The following is a 27254-nucleotide window of genomic DNA, read 5'->3' as shown; positions in this document are numbered from 1 at the left end:
GCCCTTTCCCTTGTCAGTCTAATGCTAAGCACTGAGATACTCCTAGAAACTGCTCCAGAGGCGAATTTAGGGCAGCATGGCTGGTTCTGCCACACTGGGTACCAAGCCTATGGGACGCTGCAGGGGGTTGCAACTATGACATCGTGAATTGAGCAGAATGGAAGGTGAGAGGTGGTGTGTGTGTGTGTGTGTGTGTGTGTGTGTGTGTGTGTGTTGGGCTGAATTTTGTCCTCGCACGGCATTGCTGAAATGTGAAAGACCAAAGTCTGCCCCTGATAGCTCTGCCACAGCACAGCTTTGTGAAGGGTTGGGAAGGTGTGCTTCATTGAGTCCAGACCCCCCCCCCCCCACGTTCCAAGGAGCAGTGCAAAATTGCCTGCGGGAAAAGAAAGTAATGCTAAAACTTCACTTTAACCTTTTGTGCATACTACAAAGCAGCTTATATCCAAGAAAGCAGGCAATCTGCAGTATATGGCAATGACTAATATAAAAAAAATGCACTGATGCAGTTTGCAGTTTTTGTATTTAATTCCATTTCATTCGACTGGTTTTATGAGCAGAAGTCTAGCTATGTGCATTAGACTGATTGCATGGATTACATGTGCCTATAATTCCATTTTCAGTTTTATGATCCCATTTACTAGTTCTCTCAATCTGGTGGCTTTCTCTTGTTAATGTAGGAGAAGTTGATTGGAGAAGGTTATTGATTGCCCTTGTAAGTTTTTCTACCGAATTATGTGGCTTCTACTGTTTAAAAAAACAATACGGGAAAAGTACAAGTTGAGAGCTGAGTGTTTTTCTTTCAAAATAACCATGCTGAACTCACTTCATAACTGCTGGGAGAGAGAAGTAAAGAATGAACAATTGGCTTTTGAGTAAGGGAGAAGTACAACATACCGTAGGTAGTAAATTATTACAGTATAAGCAATAATTTCATTCATGTTATCTGCTTGGCAACTGGAATTTATTCTGTTCTTTGTGGGCTCTTTGATCTATGGATATCTATTTTTTAGCATTTACTTTTCTCTCTAACATAGCAGCCTTCTACTTCATTAAGGTTGCAATCCTATATATACACTTACCTGAGAGTAGGGATGGGGGAGTAATTTCATTCAGTTTCCATTTCAAAGCCAACCTACCCTAATTCATGCTTTCTGAAACAATATGACAACCGAAACACAAACATCCTTTGAAAGTCACACTTCGAAAGGTCCAAAGGCTGGCATTGAAGATGTACGCCTTTGTAATGAGATGGATCCTCTTATGCTAGACATAATCTGTATTTCTCATACTTTGGATGCTGTGCCCACTTTGTTTACTTAAGAGACAAGGTAGGATTGGCAGTTTCCATTTTGCAAGTGTCAGATAGCCATAACTGCAAGGGTTCTCTTCCCTTCCTGGGAGATGTTCCAGGCTAGGGCCAAGGTGAGCTCCTCTTCTAGTCATCGGCAGGAAACAGATTTATTTCAGTGGAGTTAATGAAAAAGAGGGTCACCACTGAAAAATCTTCAAGGTTGATGAATACCCCATAACTCTATCTGGATAAGCCATCACGTAATAGTACTGATAGGGGTGGAGTCGATTGCAGTGCGATCCTGACCAAGGCGTTCCCATAACAGTAATTGAAGGGAAATGTAGGCAACACAAACAAAATCTGATGAAGAATTTTAAGATTGGCTTCTAAATAAAGATCTTCACTTCTACAAAGATCAGCAGTACAGATCAATGCCACTGGTTTGGACCTATGGAGGTCATGGATCTGATATATAGGATCCTAGAACTAGGCTGATCAAGGTAACCAAAGAGATTTTGAGGAGGGGAGGAATTAAATGTACTGTGTCCAAAATTCTGTCAGCATAAGCAATTTAGCTGCCCAAATGGAATGATCCCTGCTTTCCTTCTCTTAAATGTTCTGGGTTTCCCCCCAAACGTAAGCTGAATGTGGCTGTTCAAATAACTGAGTCTTTGTCTAGGTTCATCATGAAGACACCTCGTTTGAGGCATCGCATTTGGTTACTTCCACCATCTTTATCCAACGAGAAGTATATAAAGGTAGACGAAGACCAATCAACAATCGTTTTATTCTGGCACTGATGTTCGATGAAAAAGTTGAAATGCCCTCTTGCTTCATTCTGTCAAAAGGTATATATCAAACACCTGCAATACAAAGGTCAAAGTTTTCATTTATGATGGCACTCTAGATATAAATGCACAAAAATTAAAAGATTACAGCTCTTACTGAAGTTGTACATCATGGATTTGTGGCTATTTTATGTGCTGCTGAGCGGGGTTATTCTACAGATAGTTTGCTGCTTGGTAAGACAATAAAAAGCATACTTTAATTCTTAAGGATTAGAGTGAATTAGCACATTTGTATTTAATGTGCATATTTTTAAAAAATGCCAATAGTTTATCTAAATCGGGGCCAGGGGTCATAATTATTGGGGTTGCAGTGGGGAGGGAGAGTTTAATCATTTCCTCCTTGGCTGTGGTTCTGACAAAAATCCCTCTTTTGGAGTTAACTTCTGCCCAAGATTGCATGCTTCTCCCTCCCTTCACTTCTGGTGCAGCCACAAGGATGAGATCAGAAGCTTTTACTTCCAACTTACACCACAGTTTGGCATTGTGTCTTAACCTAAACTGTGGTTAATTTTATCTATGCCAGAAAAGAAGGGGGACATGCATGAGCCTAGGGGCAGGTTATGTTGGTTCCCATCACAGTAGATGCAGCCTCTGTCTCTGTGTGTTCTGTCCCCTATTTTAGAGTAGCTGTTTTATATATCAAAAGCTAAAACAATTTTTAAAGTTTTCAAAGTGTAATTATACAAATACAAAAAAAGAACAACAAGCTTGCATTGTTATAAGTTGTTAATGAATAAATATTTGAAATAACATTTGTACCATAGTGTTATTTCTACTTGTATCCTCCCACTTATTATAATGGTATGTGTTCTAATATAACAAACTGGCTAAACTGTATGGTCCAAGAGGCTAGTATAAACCACAGTGTTGTATCCATAGAACAACATGATAGACAAACGGCACACCAGGTATTTAAATATCCTTATTATGAAATGTGGGTAATGAATACATTTTAATGATCCAGTATTTTCATATATGCCAGGTTATGTATCATATCCCAGTATCCTAGTGACCAGTATTTAATTTTGTTTAAACACCTAATCCAGGCTCTAGTACTTTTCTTGAGCTGAGGCCTGGGAAATGATGCTGTGTCTTTTTTGCACCTCCATATGCACACCATTCTCTTGTTTTGTACAACACCAGTTCCTCTTCCTTTCCAGTTGTGCTATTGTAGGATTATGGAAAAAGAAATTCTCTTAAACTGTTTTGTGATAGAATGAGTATTAGGGATTTTAATCCCAGCTCCACGCAATTGCTAAGCACACCACCAGGAATATTATCACCACAGTTTCTAGTATATAAATATATCAACAAGAGAAAGCAACGGTTAACCAAGATTTTTAAAATATAGCAAGAAATAGAGTTTAGTCCCATGTCCCAGGTAGAACATGTTTTCATATATGCACAGAAAATCATAGGTGTATAATATTGCAGTGAATCTGACTTTAAACTTTTGATGCAAAACTTGCCAAATGAATTTGGCTGATGGCTGCACTTGCCATTAGGTATCACCTGTAATCTACAAAGAACAGATTGCACATCTGACTGTTTCCTCCTTTCTTTTATTCTAGCCTGTTCAAGAATTACAGGGTGAGTTCTATTTTTTATCTTACTAATTGTGACAAAATAGGGGCAACAAAAGCAGCTGCTCATGAACACAGCAGACGCAAAAGCTGATTTATAATTATGGTTAGCACATTGACATTCTGATCCTAAGCGTTTTTACTGTACTTGGAAATTAAGTACCATTGAGTTGAGTGGAACTTGCCTCTGAACAGGTATGCTTCTAGAACAATACAGAGGTGGGGAGAGCCAAAGGTGTGCACTGACCAGATGGAAGGTGGGGTCTGTTTTCCCTCCTCTGCCCTCCCCGCACCCCAGTTCCAGGAGCTTTCCTTCTGAACAACTTTTGCCCTTCCATTTATCACCATGGAGGGGCTACATCAGTTCCAGGTCTGGTGTGGTTTGTCCCTGGTTCCAGAGTTGTGTTGGGGGAACAGAAAGAATTAGGATCTGGCAAATCCAAAACCTCTCCTAGCATGACTTCTGCATGCTTCCTTTTTGAAACTCTTTACATTGGGGCTCTACTGGAAAAAAACATTGGCTATGCATCTTCCTGCAGCCTCATGGAGGAGGCTTACAAGGTCTGATCTCCCTCTCTGTGGAAGGACCTCTCTCTCCCCCTGTGGAGAGGAACAGTCACAGAAAAGTATGGCCTCTAGGATGCAGGGACATAGTGTGGGGGGAGGCTACCAGGGCAATAGCCCCAGGCACATTGTTTTAGGAGGTGGCTCCTCACACTGCCCTGTCAGCCCTGTGCTGCTTTTTGTGAGGCTAGGATCAGATCTGAATGATTCACAGGGCAAATCATGCAGATTGGATCTCAGCCTCGTAAGGCAGCGCAGGGCTGGCTGGGCGGCGTGAGCAGGATGCCACAGCCATGTGGCCTTCAATCCCAGACTTGCCCTTGCTTTGCGAGGCTGGGATCAAAGGGCGCATGGCTGCTGCATCCTTCCCACATCACCCTGCTAGCCTCAAGCTGCTTTATGAGGCTGGGATGACCCAAGGGCTATGTTGGCCAGCTGGGCTCCCCTCTGCGTAGGCGGGCAGGTGGTGCAGCGCAGCCCGCTTGGCTCCGGTGGGGGGTTTGTTCTGGTGGTGGTGGCAAGGACTGGGATGGCGTGGTGGGCTCCGTTGACCTCTGCACCCTGGTATGCCACTGCTAGGATGTCCTGCCAGGGACTGCAGCCTGCTTGTTGTAATGGATAAAATATAATGGCTATAATTGCAACTATCTCTGGTTTCTTTTTGTTTTTCAGAAAGAAATGAAGACAGTGGAATAGATCAAGATATCTTTGATATCAATGAAGGTTTTTTCAGCCTAATGTTTTAATTATTATTGTATTTTATAATACTGTGTGTGTGTGTGTGATCATGGATTAAAATGCACTAACCTTCTGTGGGTTTCTTTTTTAGCATTGGGACTGAACTTGTTCGAGGGTGATATCAAACTTGATGAGGTGAGTTGAAATGACAAGCAGCAGTATAAATGACTGCTAACTTGGGGATGATGAGCCCATGCTTCCCTATTGTAAAAAGGTGATAGGATTTTGCCCTAGTCTGAGATCTTCCCTTGCTTCATAGCTTCCTGATGAAGCTCCTGGCTGTTTTTGTAATGCCCGCCTTTCACTGCAGCCCCTTTGAAGCTTCCCATCCTTCTACTCCTCACACTTTATTATTTTTGGTGCCTTGCCGATGGAGACTGCTACATCTTTAGCATTGCACTACACCAGGCAGTTGAAAGGAAGAATGAGATGGGCATAAAGGTCACATCAGTCCAGTGGCTGGGAAAGTTAGACCTTGAGGTTGAGCCAGGAGCTTCCTCCTCCATGTGATGCCTAAGGCTACAGGAGCTCCATCAGAGTGAGGAGCTATTAACCCTGTTTATTAGCTATAAATGTTTTCTTTATGAAGCTATAACTGGAAGTGTCTGGAGAGGAATTAATATAGAATGTCTGAGATAATAAAAGAGGAAAGAGTACTGTAAAAATGTGGAAGCATGACACAGAATATAATCAATTCAGCCATTAGGTTACCATTATTAGCATTTTAATTTCCCTTGCATTGAGATAGATGCCAGTACAACGCTGAAAGCAAAAATGCTAACCCTGTGCAGACCACAGTGGATGGGAGAGGTTTACAGTATATCTTATTGTGTGTGTGTGTGTGTGTGTGTGTGTGTGTGAGAGAGAGAGAGAGAGAGAGAGAGATTTACAGCCTGTACATCTCATCCAATCTTATGCTGATAGTTCAATTCCGTTCAATGATTAGACCACTGTATTTAACAGGCTTGTATGGTCAGAAGATTCCAAAGAAAGTTATACCCCTGTACTTAAGTGTCATGCAAAGTTGGGATGCAGCAGATTAAATTGTGGTTCCATTGTTGATTTTTGCCCAGGCAGACATACCACTGCCTCAGTGTTTCAGGGAAGGCCGTATAAACAAACACCCATGCCGTTTCTTAATGTCTGGCTGGAGTTAGTTAGCAATGCTCCCTGGAGTCTATGTTGCAACTACAAGTGGATACAGTCCCCCCCCCCGCCCCCATTCCAACTATTACTTCTAAAAATGAATCCTGTGCAGCATGTGAGATAAGACCTGCCTGCCTATTCCACCAACTTGGGCAAGAGCAATGATTTAAACATACTATCTTTTTCTTTCATTGTTTGGAATTCTGTGTTCTTTGTGTTAATAAATCTAAGTTTTTTATTAGCTAACTGGTATGATCCGGTCCAAGAGAATTTAGAATGTTTCTTACTCCTTGTGATTACTTTGGTACTCTTCCAAGTTAACAGCAAGTACTGACGACCCTCCAGGGGAATTTGATGCAGGGATACTAGAAGATGGCAGTGACTTGGTGCCCCAGTTAAATCTTACACCTTGTAATACTTAATAGCCCTACTGCTCTGACAACTTAGCATGTGGCAGCAGCTGTTGACTCTTTGTAGGGTGAATCTAGTCCCAGAGAAAAACTGGAGCAATGAAACCCCCATTTAATTTGGCATATCAAGCGATGACATGTGGGATGTGAGGTTAAGGGCCTTCCAAAAGACCTCTGGGATGTCACAATCAAGCATCTAAAGAAACTGATTTCATGCCTATGACTAATACACTATTTCAAGGATTGCCAGTGGGAAACCATGTGAGCTTTGCCCTTGACTACTTGAGTAAGATCAGGTGTTTTTTACTGCAACAGAAATTGCACCATGCGGAAGGCACACATTTGAATACCTTTTCGTAATAGCTATAAGGAACATGAAGGTAGTGTGTGTGTTTTCACTTGAGTGCACAACTTTCTGAAATGTTGCATCCAGTGCTTGAGTCTACATTTGTAAATAAATCCCAGGGGTGCACAGAATATTCAGTCTTGCATATAGCTGCAACTCTGCGACACTGAGGCACTTCCAACAGACCAGCCCCAATTATCCAATCCCAGTGTGCAAGAACAATGAGGAACTGGATGCACCACACTGCAGGTGCCTAAAGAGCAAAAGTCTGAACTCAGAGGAGTCACAGTGCCAACTCTTGTGCTTTCTTTCTCTGAATTTCTTGGATTTGCCTTCCTTTTCAGAGACTAGAACGTAACTCCATTATTGGCAACGAATATCGATGGCCTCACACCATTCCATATGTCCTTGAGGACAGCCTAGGTACGGCAGTTAATTTCTTAAGATCACTTGTTGCAGAAGCAACCTTCAGTATGAACATTTGTTCTTTTCTTCAGTATTAATTTTGGTGGTATATTTGCCAAGATTTGGGGTAAAAGGCTTACTTCATAAGAACAAATGGGATATAATTTCTTAAACTTTGATTTTTACCAACAATTTTAAAAAGTATATTACAAAACCCACCTTTCAATACAGTAATATGGAGAAAAAGAAACTTCAGCATTTGATAAAAATGCAAGCTCAACTTGTAAATAAAACCAGCTAGGCCTGCATGTGGAAGGTAACAGCGCTATCCAGGAATTCCAAAAAGTTATAAAGGATACATCTGGTTTAGTCAAACCTTGGACAGATATGATATACAGTGGTACCTCTGGTTATGAACTTAATTCGTTCCGGAGGTCCGTTCTTAACCTGAAACTGTTCTTAACCTGAGGTACCACTGTAGCTAATGGGGCCTCCCACTGCCGCCGCTGCACAATTTCTGTTTTCATCTTGAGGTAAAGTTCTTAACCTGAGGTACTGCTTACAGGTTAGCTGTAACCTGAAGTGTTTGTAACCCGAGGTACCACTGTATCTTTCATTATAAGCAATGTGCCATGAGTCAGCAAAGCAGTTATGAGTTTTCTATCAGATTTTTATGGGCTGTCAGAAGAGATGACTCCTCCAGATTCTCTTTTCTTATAGCCTGGAGGAGGACCATGAACAACAGGACAATACATACAGTGGTACCTCGGGTTACATACGCTTCAGGTTACAGATGCTTCAGGTTACAGACTCCACTAACCCAGAAATATTATCTCAGGTTAAGAACTTTGATTCAGGATGAGAACAGAAATCATGTGGCGGCAGCTGGAGGCCCCATTAGCTAAAGTGGTACTTCAGGTTAAGAACAGTTTCAGAACGGACCTCCAGAACAAATTAAGTTCTTAACCCAAGGTACCACTGTACTTTGAAACAGAGACTTGCAAAGGCATAGAAACACAAAGAGTTGAAATTGGGGTCTGTAAACATCTTGGAGTTCTGGCCAGGACCCTAGAAGGTCTGATGTGCAAGCCGTGGGTTTGGGTTGACTGCTTGAATGTTTAAGCTATGCCTCATTAAGCTCAGCCTGTATACAAACAGGGGTATAAATATTACACTCCAATATTATGACTCACCAGTAAGCTTCTAGTGACCTCCTTCTAAAAGAAACCAAGCCTTGATGAAAGTTGCCGTGTCTTAGCTGCTCAGAGATTTGGGGTGAGAATAGCAATGCAAAGAAATAGAGGCAAAAGATTGCCCAACTTCCAAATTTACAACAAACTCCACTTACCGTATGCTGCTTGTAGTAATAAAGTAATTATGTCATTATCTTGCACCTTCTCTCAAACTCAAAAGTGCCAATTTGGGATTAACAGTGAAGATCTGGTTGCTTATCACTTTATAAGATGCTGCAGCCAGATTGGTGACCAGAGCCAGTTACTGGAAGGACAGAAACTCAGTGTTAAAACAGCTCTACTGGATCCCAGTACATATCAGAGTATAATGGCTTGGAAAATAGAACTAGTTGCTTAGCTTGAAGGCTTGTAGCAAATCAACAGTCCAAGGAAGCAAAAGAGAGCTTTGTAGAGCAAATTGGGTTACTTCTAAAAGGTATTTACAGTCCACTTTCCTATGCTAAAGGCATATTTGAAAAGGCTTTAATAATTCTCCCAACAATTTAAATTATATTAGTCTACCAAATTTATACTCATTAGTACTAATAGCAGAGTTTCCAGTTGCTATGTGGAGGGTTAGCTGAAAGGGCATTCCTTTAGGTGAGCGATAACCAATTCGTTGTTTTTTCTTCCAGATATGAATGCAAAGGGGCTGATCCTCAATGCATTTGAACAGTATCGCCTAAAATCCTGTATTGATTTCAAACCCTGGGAAGGCGAAGCAAATTACATATCTGTCTTCAAAGGGAGTGGGTAAGAGAAATCATCCTTTTAAGTAATGTATCTTTCTTTTTCATAGTCTCTGTACAGTCTCACATACGAGTGGAGGCTGGCTCATTAGGGCAAATGGGGCACTGCCCCACCAACTCCAATCTCCAAGTTTTTAAAACTTTGCTTATCTGTAGAGATGTTTGTCAGGTTGAGTCACAACTCTGGGTTTATGAGCCTGAACGTTGGTGCAACATTCATTCTTTGTGGCATTGTGCTGATAAGAGTATTTTGTACATCCTATTCAAAGTAGTTATATGGTTGCCTCCAGACTGTCAATATTTTGTGGTAGGGATTCAAGTGCATAATGGAAATTTAGGTTTGCTCAGTTAAAGGGGATTTATGCAGCAAGCCTAGTTAGAAAAAACAACAGTTAGTTTGTGTGATGGGAAAATGCACTGAAAAGTGAGATGAACAAATGAATAACTGGAAGATGTATAAGCAGTGCACAGCAAATCAGCTTCGATGCTCATTGTTGTATAACCTCCCTGCAAGCAAAGCAGAAGGAATACCCAGTTAAGGACAGTCACAGTGTAACCTCTGCGTAAGCAAGCAAATTAGGTTGAATGCTCAATAAACAGGTCACCTGGAGTCGTCTGTGATTTATACTGCAAACCTTAGGCTTGGATTACATTAAAGGATAAAAGTAGGGAACCAATGAAGAAATCTGTGTTGAGTCAAGGCAGCTCTTAAGTCTCAGTATGTTTCTTTCTTCTGCTGGGATCATACTTACTTTAACATTTGAGAGGCTGCTTATTCATCTTGTCTGCTCTTGGAATTTGTCTTCCTTTCAACCAAAAGTTCCTTGTCATTGCTCAGAATACTGAACAAGAGTAGACTGTTTATAGATTTATAAATAACATTTATCCAGAATTCTGTTTTCTACGAAGTGCTGTATGTTCTTGCTTTTTATGGTGGCTTGTTAGCAACAGTGATAAACTGGTGATAAAAGTTATTTACCCAACCAATATGAATTTATAGTCTGCAGGAATGGCTGCATGAAATACTTTTTTAAAAACCCCCGATTCTACTCTCATTGCCTTGCAAAATCACAGTTTTCAATGCTCATTTGTTAAAGGACTGTTTGACCAATCAAAGGTGATAAACTGCTTAAGATTTGGCTGAACTTCAAACATTATTCTTTTTTTCAACTGTGAAAAGCAATAAAACATGTATTTCAGTTTGGGCCTTGAGTTCAAAGAACAGAGTTTGTCAGATTCTGAGAACTGAATCAGCTGAGATAAAAGATCACGAACTTCCTGTAAGTTTTTCTGAAAGGTTATTGCAGGATATGGAGGCTGGTCTTTTGGCTATTGTTTTGAAGTTCAAATAAAGTCAGGAGCTAATTTTACAAAATTCATAAGCAAGGAGTTAATATTAATTGATGTGATGTGACGTTTAGCTCATCTCAGTGTTCATCTTTTAGTTGAGTGAGGAAGGATTTATATGTGGGGGTGGGTGGGTAAGTTTTCCTTGTTTATATCAGTGGTGGATGAATACTTCGAATATCTTTTTTGTTTCTATTGTTTTGTTATTTTAATTGTATTTTTCTATTTTAAAATTTGTAAGTCGCTGAGAGAATGTCAATAGGTGTATTCAGTCCCTTAACCCCAAAAGGCTGTCACTGTTCTCCTTTCATCCATGTCTGCGTTGTTTTGCATAGTCAGGGCTAAACAGAATTAGTGGCTGGGTGGAGGCTACTTAAAATTCCTCCTACAATGGATGGCCCACACAGCCAGCAAGTTATGAGAAGCAGCTTGCCTGGTGGATTGAGTAATGCTCCCTGTGTCTCTAAAAACCATGGTTTTTGCTGGAGAACATTGCTGGATCCATACTGATCTATTTAAACCATCTGCCTTGGCTCTCTGTGAGAGAAACAAAGGCTGGAGAACAGCATTCCTATTTGCTCACTGATCTATATGGTGGTTGATCCTCATGGCAATTCATTTGTGTGTATTCTGGGTTTTGGATCCACTCACATTTCTGAATTGCATAGTAAAACTGAAGATGCTGTACAGCAGACATGCATAGTTGGTTGCCATGTGTGCTTACTGTATGACTGCTTGGTCATATGGAACACTCCTAAAAGTGACCATGTGTTTACTTTCAACATCCTGTTCCATCCCAGAGCCTTTCTGCACATAATTCAAAGGGCATTCTGGCTGTATTGTAGGCATTCTGCAGATGCTGAGTTGATTTTAATGCTACTCTTATGCAGACTAGACCCACTGAAATTAATGGGTTGGGCACAACCCAGTGAATCTGGCTTATATGTCAGAAGTCAGTATTCCCTGGTACCTGCTTGGGCCATATCTTTAGTTGCTTCACCACTCTCAACTCCTGAAGTCTGCTTCTCTTTGCTGCCATGGCCTAAATAAAAAAAATCCTTCCAGTAGCACCTTTAAGACCAACTAAGTTAGTTCTTGGTATGAGCTTTCGTGTGCAAGCACACTTCTTCAGATACACTGAAACAGAAGTTGCCAGAAGTTGTCTGGCAACTTCTGTTTCAGTGTATCTGAAGAAGTGTGCTTGCACACGAAAGCTCATACCAAGAACTAACTTAGTTGGTCTTAAAGGTGCTACTGGAAGGATTTTTTTTATTTTGACTATGGCAGACCAACACGGCTACCTATCTGTAACTGCCATGGCCTGTTCTTCTGCCCAGAGATAGGAGCAAGAGGACCCCACTTTGCCTTCTCCCTCTAGAGATGGCCATGCAGATTAAGCCCAGAGGAAGAAGGAAAGTGAATGGGCAGCAGTGACTGTGGCAAAGAGAGAAGGGCTCGTTTCAGGAGGAGGCACTGAAGACGTCTTGTTTAAGGCCTTCCCAAAACCTGGAGCTGGCAAATCACTGAATGAATAAAGTTTCAAGGCATACAATATTGTTAAACACACTCCAATTTCCAAGTTATGAAAGATGTAAGGGGTGCCAGCACACACTTCAGGTTTGGTTTCCTTTGAATGAAGGTCACTGGAATATCTTTGTGGTGGTGTTATTCACACACATACACTAGCTAAGCATAAAATGAAAGGGCTCACAACATTAGCACCTCAGCATATTTTGCTTTTGCATCCGTTTCTAGATGCTTTCAGCACAGAGAGCAAGTCAAGCCTCTTCCCAAGTCTACCTCACTATGAGACACCATAGTGCAATCATCACTGCATCTCCAGGCATTGGGGGTGGGGGGCTGTTCCCCTCTAGGAACATCACTAGCCAGTCATTTCTACAGCAAGACACTTATACTTGACCAACTCTTTAGTTGTGCTAAGAGTTAACTTGACAGACTTGGCTAGCCCCATTCACTTAATAAAGGAACTGGTTTGACCATTTCAGTCAGTCCTTCTGCTATAGAATCACATCTTACAGATGTAAAACCACAGGCCTTGAGGGGTCCTAAATATGACATCTAGACCAAACCCCCAATTCTATAACCATATAAAATTCGTAAGAGGCTTTTCACACCAAAGCTTTACTAGATACATAGTCATAAACAAAGACATGTACACAGCTTAAGGCCTTACAATGCAGATGGGAATTTATGCCATCACCATTCACGCCTTGTAGAGCAAATGGAAGGTGTTTCAGATCTCTCTCTAAACTCTCTAAGTACAGGTGTGCATCTCATTTGGTTTGTATGCACAGTACCCAATCCAGCATGGGAATCTGGGCAGAAGCAATGTCTCTGCAAGTTCTGCCTTGCAGAATTAGTTTGAGCAAGTGAAAAGGGTTTCCTCTGAGTGAACCCTTTGATGGATAATTAGACTAGGGCAAGATTGTATACAGCACAGATTTTGAACACTCTTGCATTTTTTGTCAGTTGCTGGTCCTCTGTGGGAAACCGCCGAAAAGGGAGGCAAGAACTCTCCATAGGAGCCAACTGTGACAGGATTGGGACGATTGAGCATGAATTCCTTCATGCACTGGGATTCTGGCATGAACAGTCACGATCTGATCGAGATGATTATGTCACAATAATGCGAGACAGAATTCAGGAGGGTAAGCTAATTTACCTTCCTTTTAATTTAAAACCATTGTTAGATTTCATCTGTACAGCTACTCATTCAACTTGAATCTCATTAAAGCTTTCTGACTTGGATGGCAATGTCCAAAATGTGATGCATTGTTATATACTCCCTGCTCTTCCAAGCAGGGAAAAGTTCAAGGGGCAGTGCTGCCAGGTTTAGGTTTCCCTCTGGGTGATGGCACACACACTTGCGGCACCTTTAGAATATTTGCTTTACCTCTCAATATGTGAGCAGAGCATGAGTGAAGGTAAACGGGGCTCTTCTACAGTGATGTCCCCCCAATTGCATCTTGATCTACTTCTAGGCTCCAGCTAGAAACTCCCCTTTCTCTTTAAAACAGGAAACTTCTGTTTCTTTGTACATGTACCTTACATCTGACCCCTCTCCTTTTACCAAGAAGCTTGACTTATCTGGAATTCTGTATATGCCTGCTGCATCGAGTCTCTCTCATTTCTTTCTGCTTGCAAAGCATTGTAAATTGGGAACTACTATAATAAATAAATACTCTGTGGTTCTGTATGATATACTTGGAATTCAAAGAAGAAGCGATGGGACAGCAGGCTAAGGACATAAATTATAAATTTGTAATATTGCAATGGAAGAGATATTAAAGAGTGTGCTTATCTGTAACCTAAACCAGTGGGACTGAAAAGGGCTTAGCTTTGGCTGGATTGTGATCTGTATAAGTCACCGTGGTAAGTTCTTCTGCTTCTTTCAGGTAAGGAAGGAAACTTCAACAAATATGATGATAAAAGATCTGACTTCCTTAATGTCCCATATGACTATAACTCTGTAATGCACTACAGTAAAAATGCCTTCAGGAATGGAACAGAACCAACAATAGTAACAAATATACCAGCCTTCATTGATGTGATTGGACAGCGCATGGATTTCAGTGAATATGATATCCGGAAGCTGAGTCGACTCTACAACTGCAGTAAGTGTTTGAAACCCCATCATATCTTTTCAGCCTCCTTTGGTCATCTGTCATGGATGCTTTAGCTGAGATTCCTGCATTGCAGCGGGTTGGACTAGATGACCCTCAGGGTACCTTCCAACTCTACAATTCTATGATTTGTTTGCTGAACTTTACTTTGGGACGAATTCAGTGTTGCCCTCTTCTGATTGTTCCATCTGGCAGCCAGAGATGCTTGCGCTGGTGGAGCAATCTCTCCTCTCCTCCCAACCCTCCCCCTGAGCCAATTTTGGGGGCACACAAGGGGAGGAGAGGGGAAGAGTCCTCTGGTGCTAGCAGAAGTGCTTGCACAGGCTTCCACTAGCAGTGCCTGTTAGTTAAATCTGGTCTTTTGCCTGGGAATACAGTAGCTTTATAGTTGCAAATAAATTCCCCACTAGCATCTGAGACAGGGGTGAGGAACATCCAGCCCAAGGACCCAATTAGGCCCAGCACATGTCCCCATTGGGTTTCCAGTGCCATTTCTCCCCAAAGCACACCCACCTGTCCCATACCTGACATAATTTGTGATGTCAGGTTTGAGGAGGTGGAGAATTAGCTGCCAAAAAACAAATGGGTGCCTTAGTTAACTTCCTGTTAGCACTTACCAGCTCAGGAGCACAAACTGATTCCAGCTGGCTTCCTGTAAGGGCTGTAGATTGGCGGTTATGGCAAGGTGGCTGGGATTGACTGTACTCTTAGTCAGGAACTCTCTAGCGCAAGCAATGCCTACCCCTAGCAGACTGCCTGTATATGCCACTCGGCTGATTGGTGCTTACAGCAAGCTGGCTGGGATCTGCACTTACAGCAGACCCCAGAGTGGGATGTGCTGTAAGCATAAGTTTCCCTGTGCTTTGGTGGTTTGAACTGAAACCAGCGCTGCAAAGGATCACAGGATTGTTTGGGATTGCCTGATGTGACTGAGGCTGATATAATGTTCTCATGCTTCTGGATTTCCCTGGACACTGTCAGCAGCAGTGTCCGGGTGGTGCTCATGTTGGCAGTGCCATTTTTTGCATTTATTAAAGTGATTTTGCCCAAAAAACCTCAACAACTTTGGGCAAAACTAAAAAAAAAAAGTTCAACAACTTTTCACTGTTTGAAATATGGCAACCGTAGCTGATAGGAATTCTAGTGCAACAATAACTGAAAGGTGCTGCACTGACTACACCTGACCCAGATGGACCAATGGTCTGATTCTGAATGAAGCAGCTGCTTCCTCAGGTAGGATGCTAAACAAAGGAAGAAGAAAAAATTAAGGCTGAAAAGCAGTATAAGTGGCCTGGTGGTCATTATACGGTCAGTTGATTTTACTTACATCCAATTCAGTTAGGAATGTGGTCCACTAAAACACATGCCATAATGCCATAATACAGGTGTAAGTCTTTAAGGTGCCACCCAACTCTTTCATATACCTGTACATATATATATATATATATATATATATATATATATATATATACACACACACACACATACACACACCCACACTAAATTGCTGAGCGTGCAAAATCTTCCCTTTAAAGGTCCTTTTGATTTTCCTAGCAGTGAATGAAGGATACTGCTCATTCTATAAAACAAGCCAACTTATTTATTTTCTTCTAAAATGAAACTCATTTACTTCTACTTGAAGTGGTTTATGGATTCAGCTAATAGCACTGATTGATCATAGAGTGATTGAGGCTGTGTTCACACTTTCAGTTACCATGCATTCATTGCATGTGTAGTACTGGGTTTTAAATCCATGTTCACATGACAACATGCAACATGCAAAATGCATATATATCCTGTTCTTTGTTATAAAATACTACTGTTTGATGCGTTATTTCCCAAACCAGCAATCAGAGTCCTCAGGCCATTCCTAATTTATCTCTAGCCAAGGTGTGAAAACCTTTGCATACTATAAAGACATCCCTGCCTGTGTGAATCCGATACTAAAGAAGCCATGCTGTTGTGAACAGCTGGGGGGGGGGCACTAAAATGCACAAAAAAACAGAAACTTCTCTGTGATGTGAACCCACCTTGCGTTAGAACAGAGTTTGGTTCTTTTGACATTGTGGTTTTTCTAACTAATTGAGATATGAGAAGATCTGTAATTGGATTTCCCATTTTAAAAAAAAAAGTTTAACAGCAGTTGCCGGGTGAAGGTTGAGAATTATATGGAACAATGGTCCTAGGGGAGATTAACCTTTCTCTCATGCCATTCATGCCAAAACTGTTTTGTCTACTAGAGGTAAAACAATACCAGACAGACAGGTTTCCTCCCACAAGGCAGCTGGCAGCTGGTGGGGATATAGATTAGGGAAAAAGTGAGATGGAAAAGGGTTTAGCCATCTCACCTGCAGGCTCCTTGACTCTGTTTACTTCTCCACTGTTTACAGCAGCTTTTGTATTTTAGAAGTACAAATGAGTCACAGATCTCCTGATGGCATATCTAGTTGGGTCCAAACTATTTCCTGATGCAGTTGACTGAATAGTCCCACTAAAGTAAACAAACACTGTATCTGCTCTGTTTTTTTTAATGCTGGTAGCTTCGTCTTTAAGCTTTATGGAGACGTGCAGTTTTGAATTTGAAAACGTGTGTGGCATGATTCAAAGTACAGAAGATAATGCTGACTGGCAGCGCATAACCCAGGTTCCTAGTGGACCACAAACGGATCACACCTATGTTGGAATCTGCCAAGGTAATGTACAGCAATTATTATTATCTCTTAGATAAGTATTTTCTGTGGATGTATCTGATCTTCATAACCTCACTAACTTGCTGATAAATTGCTATTGCGTTGTTAACCATGCCTGTTAGATAATTAGAATGTTTACCGTATTATTTCAAGTCATATCTCTATACATGTCTGCAACCTACTTTTCCATGTTAAGGGAATTAAGCTGTTTTCAGAACTTGAATGGCTGGGGGAGCCATTTCCCACTGTGACCTTGGTTCTTGTGGGAAGACAGGATGTTGCCCCTTCCGTAGAGCTGCTCCATAAACTAGAATGTTTACCAAAATACGCTGGAGAACAACATGCATAAATGTGGGTTGGAGCCTGGATAGTGAAGTGCCCTCATAAGATACACAGGGGAGCAACAGAGGCAAGACTAGAGTTTTTCAAGAATTGGGGATTTATTTTTAAAAATATTTGAAAATGGTAATTTAATTCTGAAAGTTGTTCTGGAGGAGAGGTGTGTGTGAAACTATGGCAGGCCAAGGAAGCTGCACAGTGATGTTTCATTTTGCATGGGAGGAGAATAGTAGAAGTAGAAGTTGGAAAAGTAGAAGTTGGAAAATTGATAAGAAGAAGGCAGCAAGGTGAAGAAGGGGTTATTCCTTTCCTTCCTGTCCTAACTGCAGGAAGGAGAAGTGGGGAATGCTTAGCATAAATCCCCAAAGAAGACTGAAAAAGACTTGCCTCTTTCCAGCAAGGCTTTGCTAGGCAGAGTCTGATGGAACTGGGAGTCTAGAAAAAGAGCACACAAAGCAGGAATTTGTGCTTCTGCACTTACCACACAAGAATCAGCTACAGTTCAAAGGTGCAAGAACAGACACCCAAGTAGAAACTCTGAAACTTAGCCAGTTTGTCTGCCAGCAAAACAGACACACCTGTACAGGGCTCAGGAGACTCACTAAGTTCTGGGTTCCTAAGGTAACAAAGGAAGTGGATCTGTGCGAGATGGCAAATGGGTGGGGCCTATCCCCCAAATCACAGCTGGTTAGAAAGACAAAACCAGAGTTGAGAGTAGAGTGATGTGAGCTAGAAGCAAACCAGCAAGCTGAGAAGACAGAGAGAGACATCAATGTTTGATTCCTGTTTGAATCCAAGGTTGCAGCTATGGGGGAAGCAAGGTCCTCTTGTGGTATTAATCCTGTGAACCCCTCCATTGTAGGCTCAGGTTGCATATAGGTGTAAACAAGCCATATATCATAAAGACACCAGAGTCTCCATTGTGCCACATTCTGAAGGAAACACAAACCCTGAGTAAGCGCCAGGAACCCTGGAATCTCACACTGCTCAGAGATTGGGGTGATGTGCACCCATGCTTTCTCTAAAGCGCACTCAAAATTTTAGGGTTCACTGTAGGCAATCACTAGATGGTAAAATGTTGCTTTGACTGAGGAACATTAAGCACCAACAGTTCCAGGGGGTTCCATGCCAGTGTCTGGAGGGTGAAGAAGTTCTAAAAGTTTCCCTCCTCTCTCTCTTTCTCCTTGACAGAGACTGGCTACTTTATGCATTTTAATACCAGTGCTGGAAGTGTGTCAGAACGAGCGGTTTTAGAGAGCCGATTTCTATATCCCAAGAGAGGTTTCCAGTGCCTACAATTCTATTATTACAACAGCGGAAGTGAAAGTGATCAGCTGAATGTTTTAGTCAAGGAATACACTGATGCAAGCCCCAATGGTACCCAAAGGCTTGTAAAAACGATACAAGGTATGAAAGCATTATTTTTAATATGTATACGCTCTTGTTCTAGTTAACACTGGGGTAGTAAATCTGTGCCTACTCTGTATCACTTTAGACTGCAGGTGGGGGCTCAAATTATTGCATGCTCCTCTGTTTAAAAATAACAAAACGTTCCTCTGTATAGAATGCTAGCGTGTCAGAGAGAAGATTAAGCCACATTCCTCACCCCATAACATCAAGTTTTTGATGTGGAGGTGTGTTTTTTTTAAAAAAATGGAGATCAATTAAAAAATGTAGAGTTTGAAGCTGTATAGTTCAGACACCAGTTTACTATGCTGGTGAGGACTAGGCTAGAGTTTAACATTTCACATTTGACAAGAAAAGTTCTGAGACCACAAGTATTTTATTCTTTGGTCTGGGTTCTCCATAGTGTTTTTAATGGATTTCTCTTGCCCCAACCCCACAAAAAGGAGGCCCGTATTGATCCATGGAAGTCTTGATCTGAAATTATTATGGGACACTGTAGTGATGGACTTTTAAATTGTATTTTGAGCCTAAACTGTTAAATATATTACATTTAAAAACCAGTAGATTGAGATCTGTGAAGTAATGTTTCCTGTGATCCACCACAGTCAGGAGGCAGGCTACTGTAATCTGCGTCAGGGGAAGCACTGAAAAGTCTTTAAGGATAAGTCCTGCATAAAACTCAAGTACACAAATATGAATGACTAAATGAACTGTTCAACATTTAACCCCTTTTAAATTTCATGGGGAATGTGAAAATCTGTTTGTGTAACATTGAAATATGTTGTCAATATAATGCACCTCATTATTCTTTTCCAGGTTCACCTGCAGGCTACTGGGAGTTACACCATGTGTCTTTAAATGTTGCAAGTAAATTCCGAGTAATATTTGAAGGCATAAAAGGATCCGATGCATCTAATGGAGGCCTTTCCATTGATGATATCAACCTGTCAGAAACTCAGTGCCCTCACCATGTTTGGCATATAAGAAATTTCACTCAGCTGGTTTCAAGCGCTACAATACAATATAGTCCACCCTTTTACTCTCCCAAAGGGTATGCATTTCAGATTGGTTTGCTCCCCACCAGTTCATTTAATTTACACATACATTTGCACTTGATCTCTGGTGCAAATGATGACCGGTTGCAGTGGCCTTGTGCATGGCAGCAAGCTACAGTGCTTCTGCTTGATCAGCATCCAGACATCCGCCAACGTATGTCAAATCAAAGGAGTATAACTACAGACCCAAGCCAACTAGGTAGGTTAATACTTGGATCAGTTTACCCTAATGGTTATGGTTATATATATATATATATGCTTCAATAATGCCTTAAAATTTCTCTTTCTTTCGCCAACAGTAGTGTATTAAAATTCCCAAGGTGCATGAGAAACTGCCCCCAGACCAGATAATGCAAAACAAAATAATCTATATTAAAAAAAAGTTGAGCTGATTACCTCCTTGTGTAGACACTGTGAAATACAGTACTTTTTCCTGTATAAGACTAGGTGTTTGGTTTTTTTTACTAAAAAATAATGTTAAAAAGGGGAGGTAGTCTTATACATGGGGCAATCTCCCCCCATTTTCTTAATTTTGAGTCCAAAATAGGGGGCGTGTTATACATGGGAAAATATGGTATATAGTGGCTGTCATCATTCTCCACTCTTTATTTTTATATATATGTGTGTTCCATACTCCTCTGGTAAACTTTTAGCCCTCCGGTCTGTTTTTCTTCCCCCCTGGGATTCACATTCCTCTTTCAGCTCCATTCCTTGAAAAGAAGTAAGAATCCTTTATTTCTCCTGAGGTAGCAAAGGCATGTGTGTTGACTCCTCAGTATAAGTGCACTCATGGGAGTTGTAGTCTACATGTGGAGGCCACCTCTGGCATAAATCAAGTATATCTGCCAGATGCCAGTAATAACAACCTCACTGGTCTAGACCTTAATGGTGTCGAGTGGGGACAAGGTAAGGCAGGATTACATAAAGCCAGCATTTCTAAGCCAATCCCTATTGTGCACTACATTTCCTTTCACATATTTATCTGCAGCCGGGTGCAGTTATTGTAGGACTGAAGAGTCTTTGGAAGTTGATAGCAAAACGTTTTGTTTTTAAAACACTATACATGAGATATCCAGTTTTTTCCCATTTTGTTCAAAGCTGGACAATGGTTCCTTTGGGCCTCAGTATCTGGAGGGCCTCCACTTGCTCCTTAAAGGTAAAGGACCCCTGGCAGTTAAGTCCAGTTGCGAACTCCTCTGGGGTTGCGGCGCTCATCTCGCTTTACTGGCCGAGGGAGCCGGCATTTGTCCGCAGACAGTTTTTCTGGGTCATGTGGCCAGAGCAGCGCATGGAAACACCGTTTACCTTCCCCTCCGGAGCAGCACCTATTTAGCTACTTGCACTTTGACGTGCTTTCGAACTGCTAGGTTGCTCCTTAGGATGAGATAAAAATGGCAGTAAGAGACCAACAGTGGTCAATAAGGACGCTTACAGTCTCTTGTTTGAGTTGCTCCTCTGAGAACCAAGACAAAGCCAATTGAGTAGTGGTAGCAGTGGAGGGAACCTTTGGAATAGGAAGATGAATAATGGAGATGCCAAACCTCCCCTCTCCAAATGTTTTGCGGCCTTCAGGCAGTAGACCTAGTAGGTTGGAACTGAAATGTTTTTAGAGGTTGGTAACTTTTTTGTGCCGCTGTGGGTTCAGTGGAAATCCTCACAGCCAGTGCCCATCCAGAAGGTTATCTTTGGACTTTTTAGCATTGCCCAGGCTACATAGTTTTCCTGCCCCAGTTGGAAGTGACAGCCCAGCTTAGGTAGTCACTGTGTCTTGATGTTCACAGCCTACAAGAGTTAATTGAGTCACATTGTCTTCCTGCTTACACAAGAATCTTGAGTCACTCTTTTTTTCTTTTCTTATTTTGCTGGAAAAAAGGTACATAGTTAGTATCATTTCATATTTTGCTGAACCCCTTTTCTACCAAAAATATTAGCTTTACTAATTTTTTCTTCTTTCACAGTATACGATAGACCAGACAACGTAGGAATAGTCGCTACTTTTCCTAATGGCACTGAATTCATGAGAGGTCCTGCAACTGAATTCAGTTCCTTTATAACACAACAAAGGCTTGAAAGTCGTGAGTTTGTTAAAGAGGATAGTATTTTCATTCTTACAACAGTGGAAGGTATGTGGGTTTTGCTATGAGTGATATTGTTAGTATCAAGGATTCAGCGGAAATAATCCCATGATAGGCAATGGGAGTCTCCCTAAAACAAATAGTTCTGTATATTTTCTTCTCTCTCACTTAAGAGTTGAGACTAGAAGGTGGGCCCTGATTGCTTATGAATCTGCTGATGGCTACTGGTCGAAATGTTTTACAAAATGTCTGCTGAGCTGCTTAGACAGGCAGTCATTTGAATATGCAGAGTTCCAACACCTGGAGGCGTTAATTTTTCCGAAAGGCAAATGGATCAACCTTTATGGCAGCTGCCACTTATTGGAACTTGCAACTTTTGTAATATTTCCCTAGTTTAACTGATATAGCTGCTCAGAGGCCTTGTTTGCATGTTTGTCAATGAACCTGGGCAAGGCTTGCACTTACACAGTCAGTGTCTCCCCTCTCCTTCCCCTGAGCAGCTGTGAGAAGTTTAGCAGCTTTCACTTTTCAATTAAACACAGTGTTACTTCCCAACCCCAAACTGTGGTTAATATTTACTATCCTTTATTTTAAGAAACCAACTGCATAAACAAAGGTTTAGAGGTGTATTTTTCTGACTAGCCATAGTTGAGACAAATGGCAGTTTATCTGGATTCAGGCATAATGTGACTAGTCTAAAATTGGAAGCTTTCCAACTCTTCCTCATGGCTGCTCCAGAGAAGAAGGATGGAGCATGTGACATTTGCTGCAACCCATTTTCATAATGCTGAAGTATTATTCTGTATTACACCTTTATGTATCTAAGCAAAAATCACAGGTTAACATTTATTCCAAAAAGCAGTTATACATCACTCATAGTTAGTTAATTTCAAATTGTTTTATAATGGGAAAAGGTTTGTTCCTTTGCTATAAAGCTTATAAACAAAAGATCTCTAAATTTCTGAGCCCCAAACCTAATTTAATAAAAGTAATAGCACCAAATACTTTAAGATGTATTGGTTAAGCTGCAAGAATTTATGTTTTGCCTCATTTATTCACCTCAGATATATCACATTTAATATCAACTCAGCCAAATTCTACAGCCATCACTCCAACTACAGCCACTAGTGTGTGTGAGGCCTATGGTTGTCAAAATGGTGGAATCTGCATTCTTGAAGAGGGGAAGCCAGTTTGCAGGTAAGCAATGTGTTCTTAAGTGTTCATATTGTGGAATTTCTTCTAGGGAGGCATCGTGTGTAGCAATCCTTTATTTTCAAAATCCAGTGTGAAGTGGGGGTGGGGTGGGGTGAGAGAACCTGAGATCTTCATCTTGCGGTACTCCCACAGAGGACATTTTGAACTGAACTTCAGTTGTGCTACATTTTGTGCACATTCCACATTTGTCACTACAGTAATAATCTGCTATGTTCCTTTAGCTGTTTTTGACAATAAGTAACGGTATCCAGTCCAGGTTTGTGTTTGTGGGTTTTTTGCATGGGAGTTAACTATTTTAGGCCTTCATGCTCATCTGTTTTTGCCAGTTTCTCCCTCCATCCAGTATGGGCTTGGAAGGAATGCCTACGTATTTTTTCCCTACAATTCTCAGAATTAGACAGGCTTTAAGCATGCTTAACGGGGTTATACACCAACAGGCAGTGCATGCCAACATAAGGAGATGCCAGGTAGGGTAGGAGATCCTAACCTCATATACATACACTAATATATGAGTGCTAATTCACCAGGAAAGATGTGCTGGGGTCATGGTGGAGAGCACATTCCATGCTCCGTATTATTTAAAGCTGGACTGAACATTCCAGCAGCCAATATAAAAATGCCTTTCTGTAGTTCCATGATACTGTGTGCAGTTTTGTCACTTCAGCTATGGGGGTCCACAGGTTCCTCACTTCTGGGTGAAAAGGATTGTGGGCCATTTAGCTTAGAATGGGGGGTTTCTGGCCTGTGAGCTTAATTTGGGGGTGGGGCTGCAGTGTGTTGAATTGTGTTTGTGATTTGCTTTAACCGCTGCCATGCTTTGCAGATGCCCTGTAGGTGCAGATTGGTGGTATGTGGGAGAAAAATGCGAGCAGAAGGGATCCACACAGGATACAGTTGTGATAGCAGTTGCCTCGTCTCTATCTATATTTGCCGTTATGTTGATCATCACCATTGTAACAACCAGCTGTATTAAAAAGAAATATAGGAAAAAAATGGAAGCCAGGGAAAGCCTGGGTTTACAAAATGTAAGTATTGCACTTCCGGTGGTGCAAACTTTTAGGTGGATTTGCAATGCTGAACTGTTTTCTTGCTAGGTAAGATTGTGAGGTGCAATACTTAGCCTGCCCTCAAACGTATTCTAATTGTACAAATGGGAACTTGTGATGAACGGTTGTGTGGCCTTTGGCAACGCACACAGAGGCTAACACAACTCTGGATGCACTATCTACCGAGCCCCACTGACTTCTGTTAGCTTATGCTGCATAGTGTGGCATTTATTTGGGCGGCTACATTTTTGAAACAGCAATCCAAGTGAGGGAGGGTGAAACTGAGGCAGAAGAACAACCAGATTCCCAGGGTCATTGCACAGGGTAGAAGGTGGGAGGGGAAATGTAGATTTCCTCCCCATCTTCTCCTTTCTTTGGACTTCATTCCTATACAAACCTATGTGTCAGTAAGTTCCACTGAACTTCATTGACACCCCCCTTTTTTTTGTAAAAGGGCTTTTCTCTCCATTGATGCAATGGAAATGAAAATTTGTTCCCCAACTGGAGTATTGGCTTTCTCTACTCCCCCTCTGCCCCCGCCCTCGCCTTCCAGTGGCATGTCACGGGAATGCGAAGAGTTTGGGATCTAAACTTGCCTCAGTGTGTACCCAAACACTTCCTGCCCTCTTTCTGCCATTGGAAATTTCCGCAACTGCATTGAAGAGGCCTCTGTGGGCAGACCTCCTGGTTGGCATGTGAAGATAGAGTCACAGAATCTTGTGTGCCCTGGGCTACCCTCCCAAGGACTGCACCTTGAAAATGTGATTAAACTGTATAAGAACTAAACAAGTTTCAAAGAATGAGGCTCTCTCAAACTACCTTACCAGTCCTTAAATATATTTTATCAAAGCAGCATCAAATAATTTTAGAAGTAGCAGTACATAATATGTTTTATTGCACCCCTCGCCTCCCCCAAAAGAGATTCAAAATGGCAGTTGCATCTCCTTTCTTCTCATCTGCAGCAATCAGCCATCTTGCCATAGAAATGTCTGTTTCTATACCTGTTTTGAAACAAAGTATACAACTTTGGATAGTTTGCCAGCAGTATGTTAGCCTACTGAAAAGCATCACCTTTTGTATTTTTCATTCTGGGTTTGCAACTCCTCTCAGATGAAACGATTTTAGGGGAAACAGCCATTCTTTTGCATTAAAAACAAGACAAAAGCTATATGCCACTTCTAGGATTTAATTGAAATAAATTGCTCAAAATTTAAAAAGAAGCTGTGACTTTTTCTGACCTAAAATTCTGCACAGGAACTCCAATTTGAGACCCCCATTTCCCATCCAAGAGAATGAAAAAGCAAGATAAACTTAGGCCGGCAAATATTAAACTGAGCTTGATTCATGCTATGTGTTCAATATACTATGCTCTATGCAGGATAGCCACATTTATTTTGCAATTACTATAATTGTACTCTATCCAAGTGATTTAGAAGATGCCTTTTGCTCTCTTGACAGAAAACACCTCTCTGAAGATAGTGAAAGTTTGGAAACCAAAATGGATGGCCTCACTTGAACACCTTATTCATAACTTCATGTCCAGCACAGTTTCTCCTTTGCCAACAGACATTTTACTTACAGGAAAAAAGGGAAAGGAAATTATTTGTGTGTGAGTTTAAATCAATGCAAAAAAAGGCGGCTAAAAGTGATATTTTAAATTTTGAGATGGTGCAAGTTTAAGGATTTCTCTAGCATGGTACATGTCCTGGATAAGCAAAGTAGCCAGATTTCTTTATTTCCACCACATAATTTATGAAACGAAACTGGGAGGTTTCCCTTCTGTATAAGCAATATGGACCCAGAGTGAAGACATGTGTCCTACTTTTTTTCTAGAGGGGTGTCATTTGCAGGTGGTTCCCCTCCAGAATCTTTAAATGGCTTTTTAAACATCTGAGTTCAAAAAATTGTTTGGGGATTTGGCACGATAGCATTTCAAGGGGGAAAGTGGGTGGAAAATCACATATGCTTCAGTGGCAGACCTTTTCTGAAAAACTCATCAACTGCCTGGCTGCTTTGTGAACTCAAAGGTATAAAAAGCTGTTAACCTCCCTTCTAGGGAGGTAACCGAAGTTCTAAGATGTGTTTAGGGTATTTCCACTGGGGATGGCTATATCAGTTGTGCAAAATATTAGCAAAACCTCTTTGGGGATAACAGAACCTGCCTCCTTTCTTCCAATATACTGAATGATGGAGCTTCCCAATTTTATTTATTAGGTTGTTAAAATGTGCCCAAGGATAAAAGTAGCTTATTGTAGGCACCATCAGACAAAATGGGGAGAAGAGTTGTATTACTGAGGTTAGCCTTTATTATCTTGCTAACACTGCATAACAGAGTTGTACAAGTATGATGAGCAAAGGATAATAAAAACATCAATGCCCTATTAACTTTGTATGCTCCTATGTATTAATAGGAGATGGATCTTCTCTATTGAATGTCCCCATTGTAAAGAACTCTCATTACCTTCAAAGATCAAACACAAAATAGCTTTAATATACTTGCAGCCATGAATGTATTGTATTAAAAGGTGCCAGTGAAGAAAAACATGTATGTATCATCTTAACTATAGGCTGTTAGTCTTATTAGCTAAAATATGAAATTTAATCAGTTGCTTTAATGTGAATTCTCTGAAAACCGTATCTTTGCCATATCATTTCTTCATATATATATATATATATATATATATATATGGTAGTTTTTGCACATGTTTTCCAAACACAACACCCCATCTTATACAATATAACAAACCTTTGGCTATCACAGCCTAAGACTTCTGTCAACCTCGACTAATGGTTTTCTAACTTTCTTTCTGATTTTGCATTTTATTTTAATAGTTATTGCTATAAAATCCAAATATTAAACAAACTCCTTCTTAGTCCTTTTTCGCAATAATTCATATAGTTTTCTTTACAAAACTTCTTGCAACCCTACAAGCGATTACAATTGTCTTTCAAATATAATATATCATAAATTTATTCCAATCTTTCAGGAAATTCTGGTCTTGCTGGTTCCAAATTTTCCCAGTTAATTTTGCCAACTCGGCTGCCATATCATTTCTTTAAAATTATTGTCTTTGATATCTTTCTCAGCTGATGAGAGAAAGCTGGGAAAAGAATGGACAGT

General features: G+C 41.0%; 1 protein-coding gene across 2 annotated transcripts; it reads left to right on the top strand.

Moving 5' to 3' along the window:
- The first annotated feature begins 1949 nt into the window (after positions 1–1949).
- On the top strand, positions 1950–26821 carry MEP1B (meprin A subunit beta). 2 transcript variants are annotated; one of them, XM_081014434.1, is made up of 15 exons: positions 1950–2142; positions 3714–3732; positions 4962–5012; positions 5119–5162; positions 7274–7352; positions 9202–9319; positions 13153–13331; positions 14079–14297; positions 16847–16999; positions 18527–18742; positions 19559–19996; positions 21756–21920; positions 22937–23069; positions 23911–24112; positions 25592–26821. In XM_081014434.1, exons 1-15 carry the CDS (start codon positions 2101–2103, stop codon positions 25604–25606), a joined length of 2073 nt encoding a protein of 690 aa, XP_080870560.1. In that variant the 5' UTR covers positions 1950–2100; the 3' UTR covers positions 25607–26821. The 2 variants fall into 2 exon arrangements, with proteins under 2 accessions (XP_080870560.1, XP_080870559.1); XM_081014433.1 differs by lacking the exon at positions 1950–2142 and adding an exon at positions 2239–2316.
- Positions 26822–27254: the final 433 nt, after the last annotated feature.

This window comes from Podarcis pityusensis, assembly GCF_964106645.2.
Source record: "Podarcis pityusensis genome assembly, chromosome: 7".
NCBI classification, from domain to species: domain Eukaryota; kingdom Metazoa; phylum Chordata; class Lepidosauria; order Squamata; family Lacertidae; genus Podarcis; species Podarcis pityusensis.
The sequence above is the reverse complement of the archived record's forward strand: the minus strand, read 5'-3'. Positions and strand labels throughout refer to the sequence as shown.

Coding starts and splice junctions, on each gene's coding strand:
- MEP1B (XM_081014433.1), top strand. CDS start 2,254: ATGGATTTGTGGCTATTTTATGTGCTGCTGAGCGGGGTTATTCTACAG. Junction 5,013..5,118: donor TATCTTTGATATCAATGAAG/GTTTTTTCAGCC, acceptor TTTCTTTTTTAG/CATTGGGACTGAACTTGTTC. Junction 14,298..16,846: donor GAGTCGACTCTACAACTGCA/GTAAGTGTTTGA, acceptor TAATGCTGGTAG/CTTCGTCTTTAAGCTTTATG.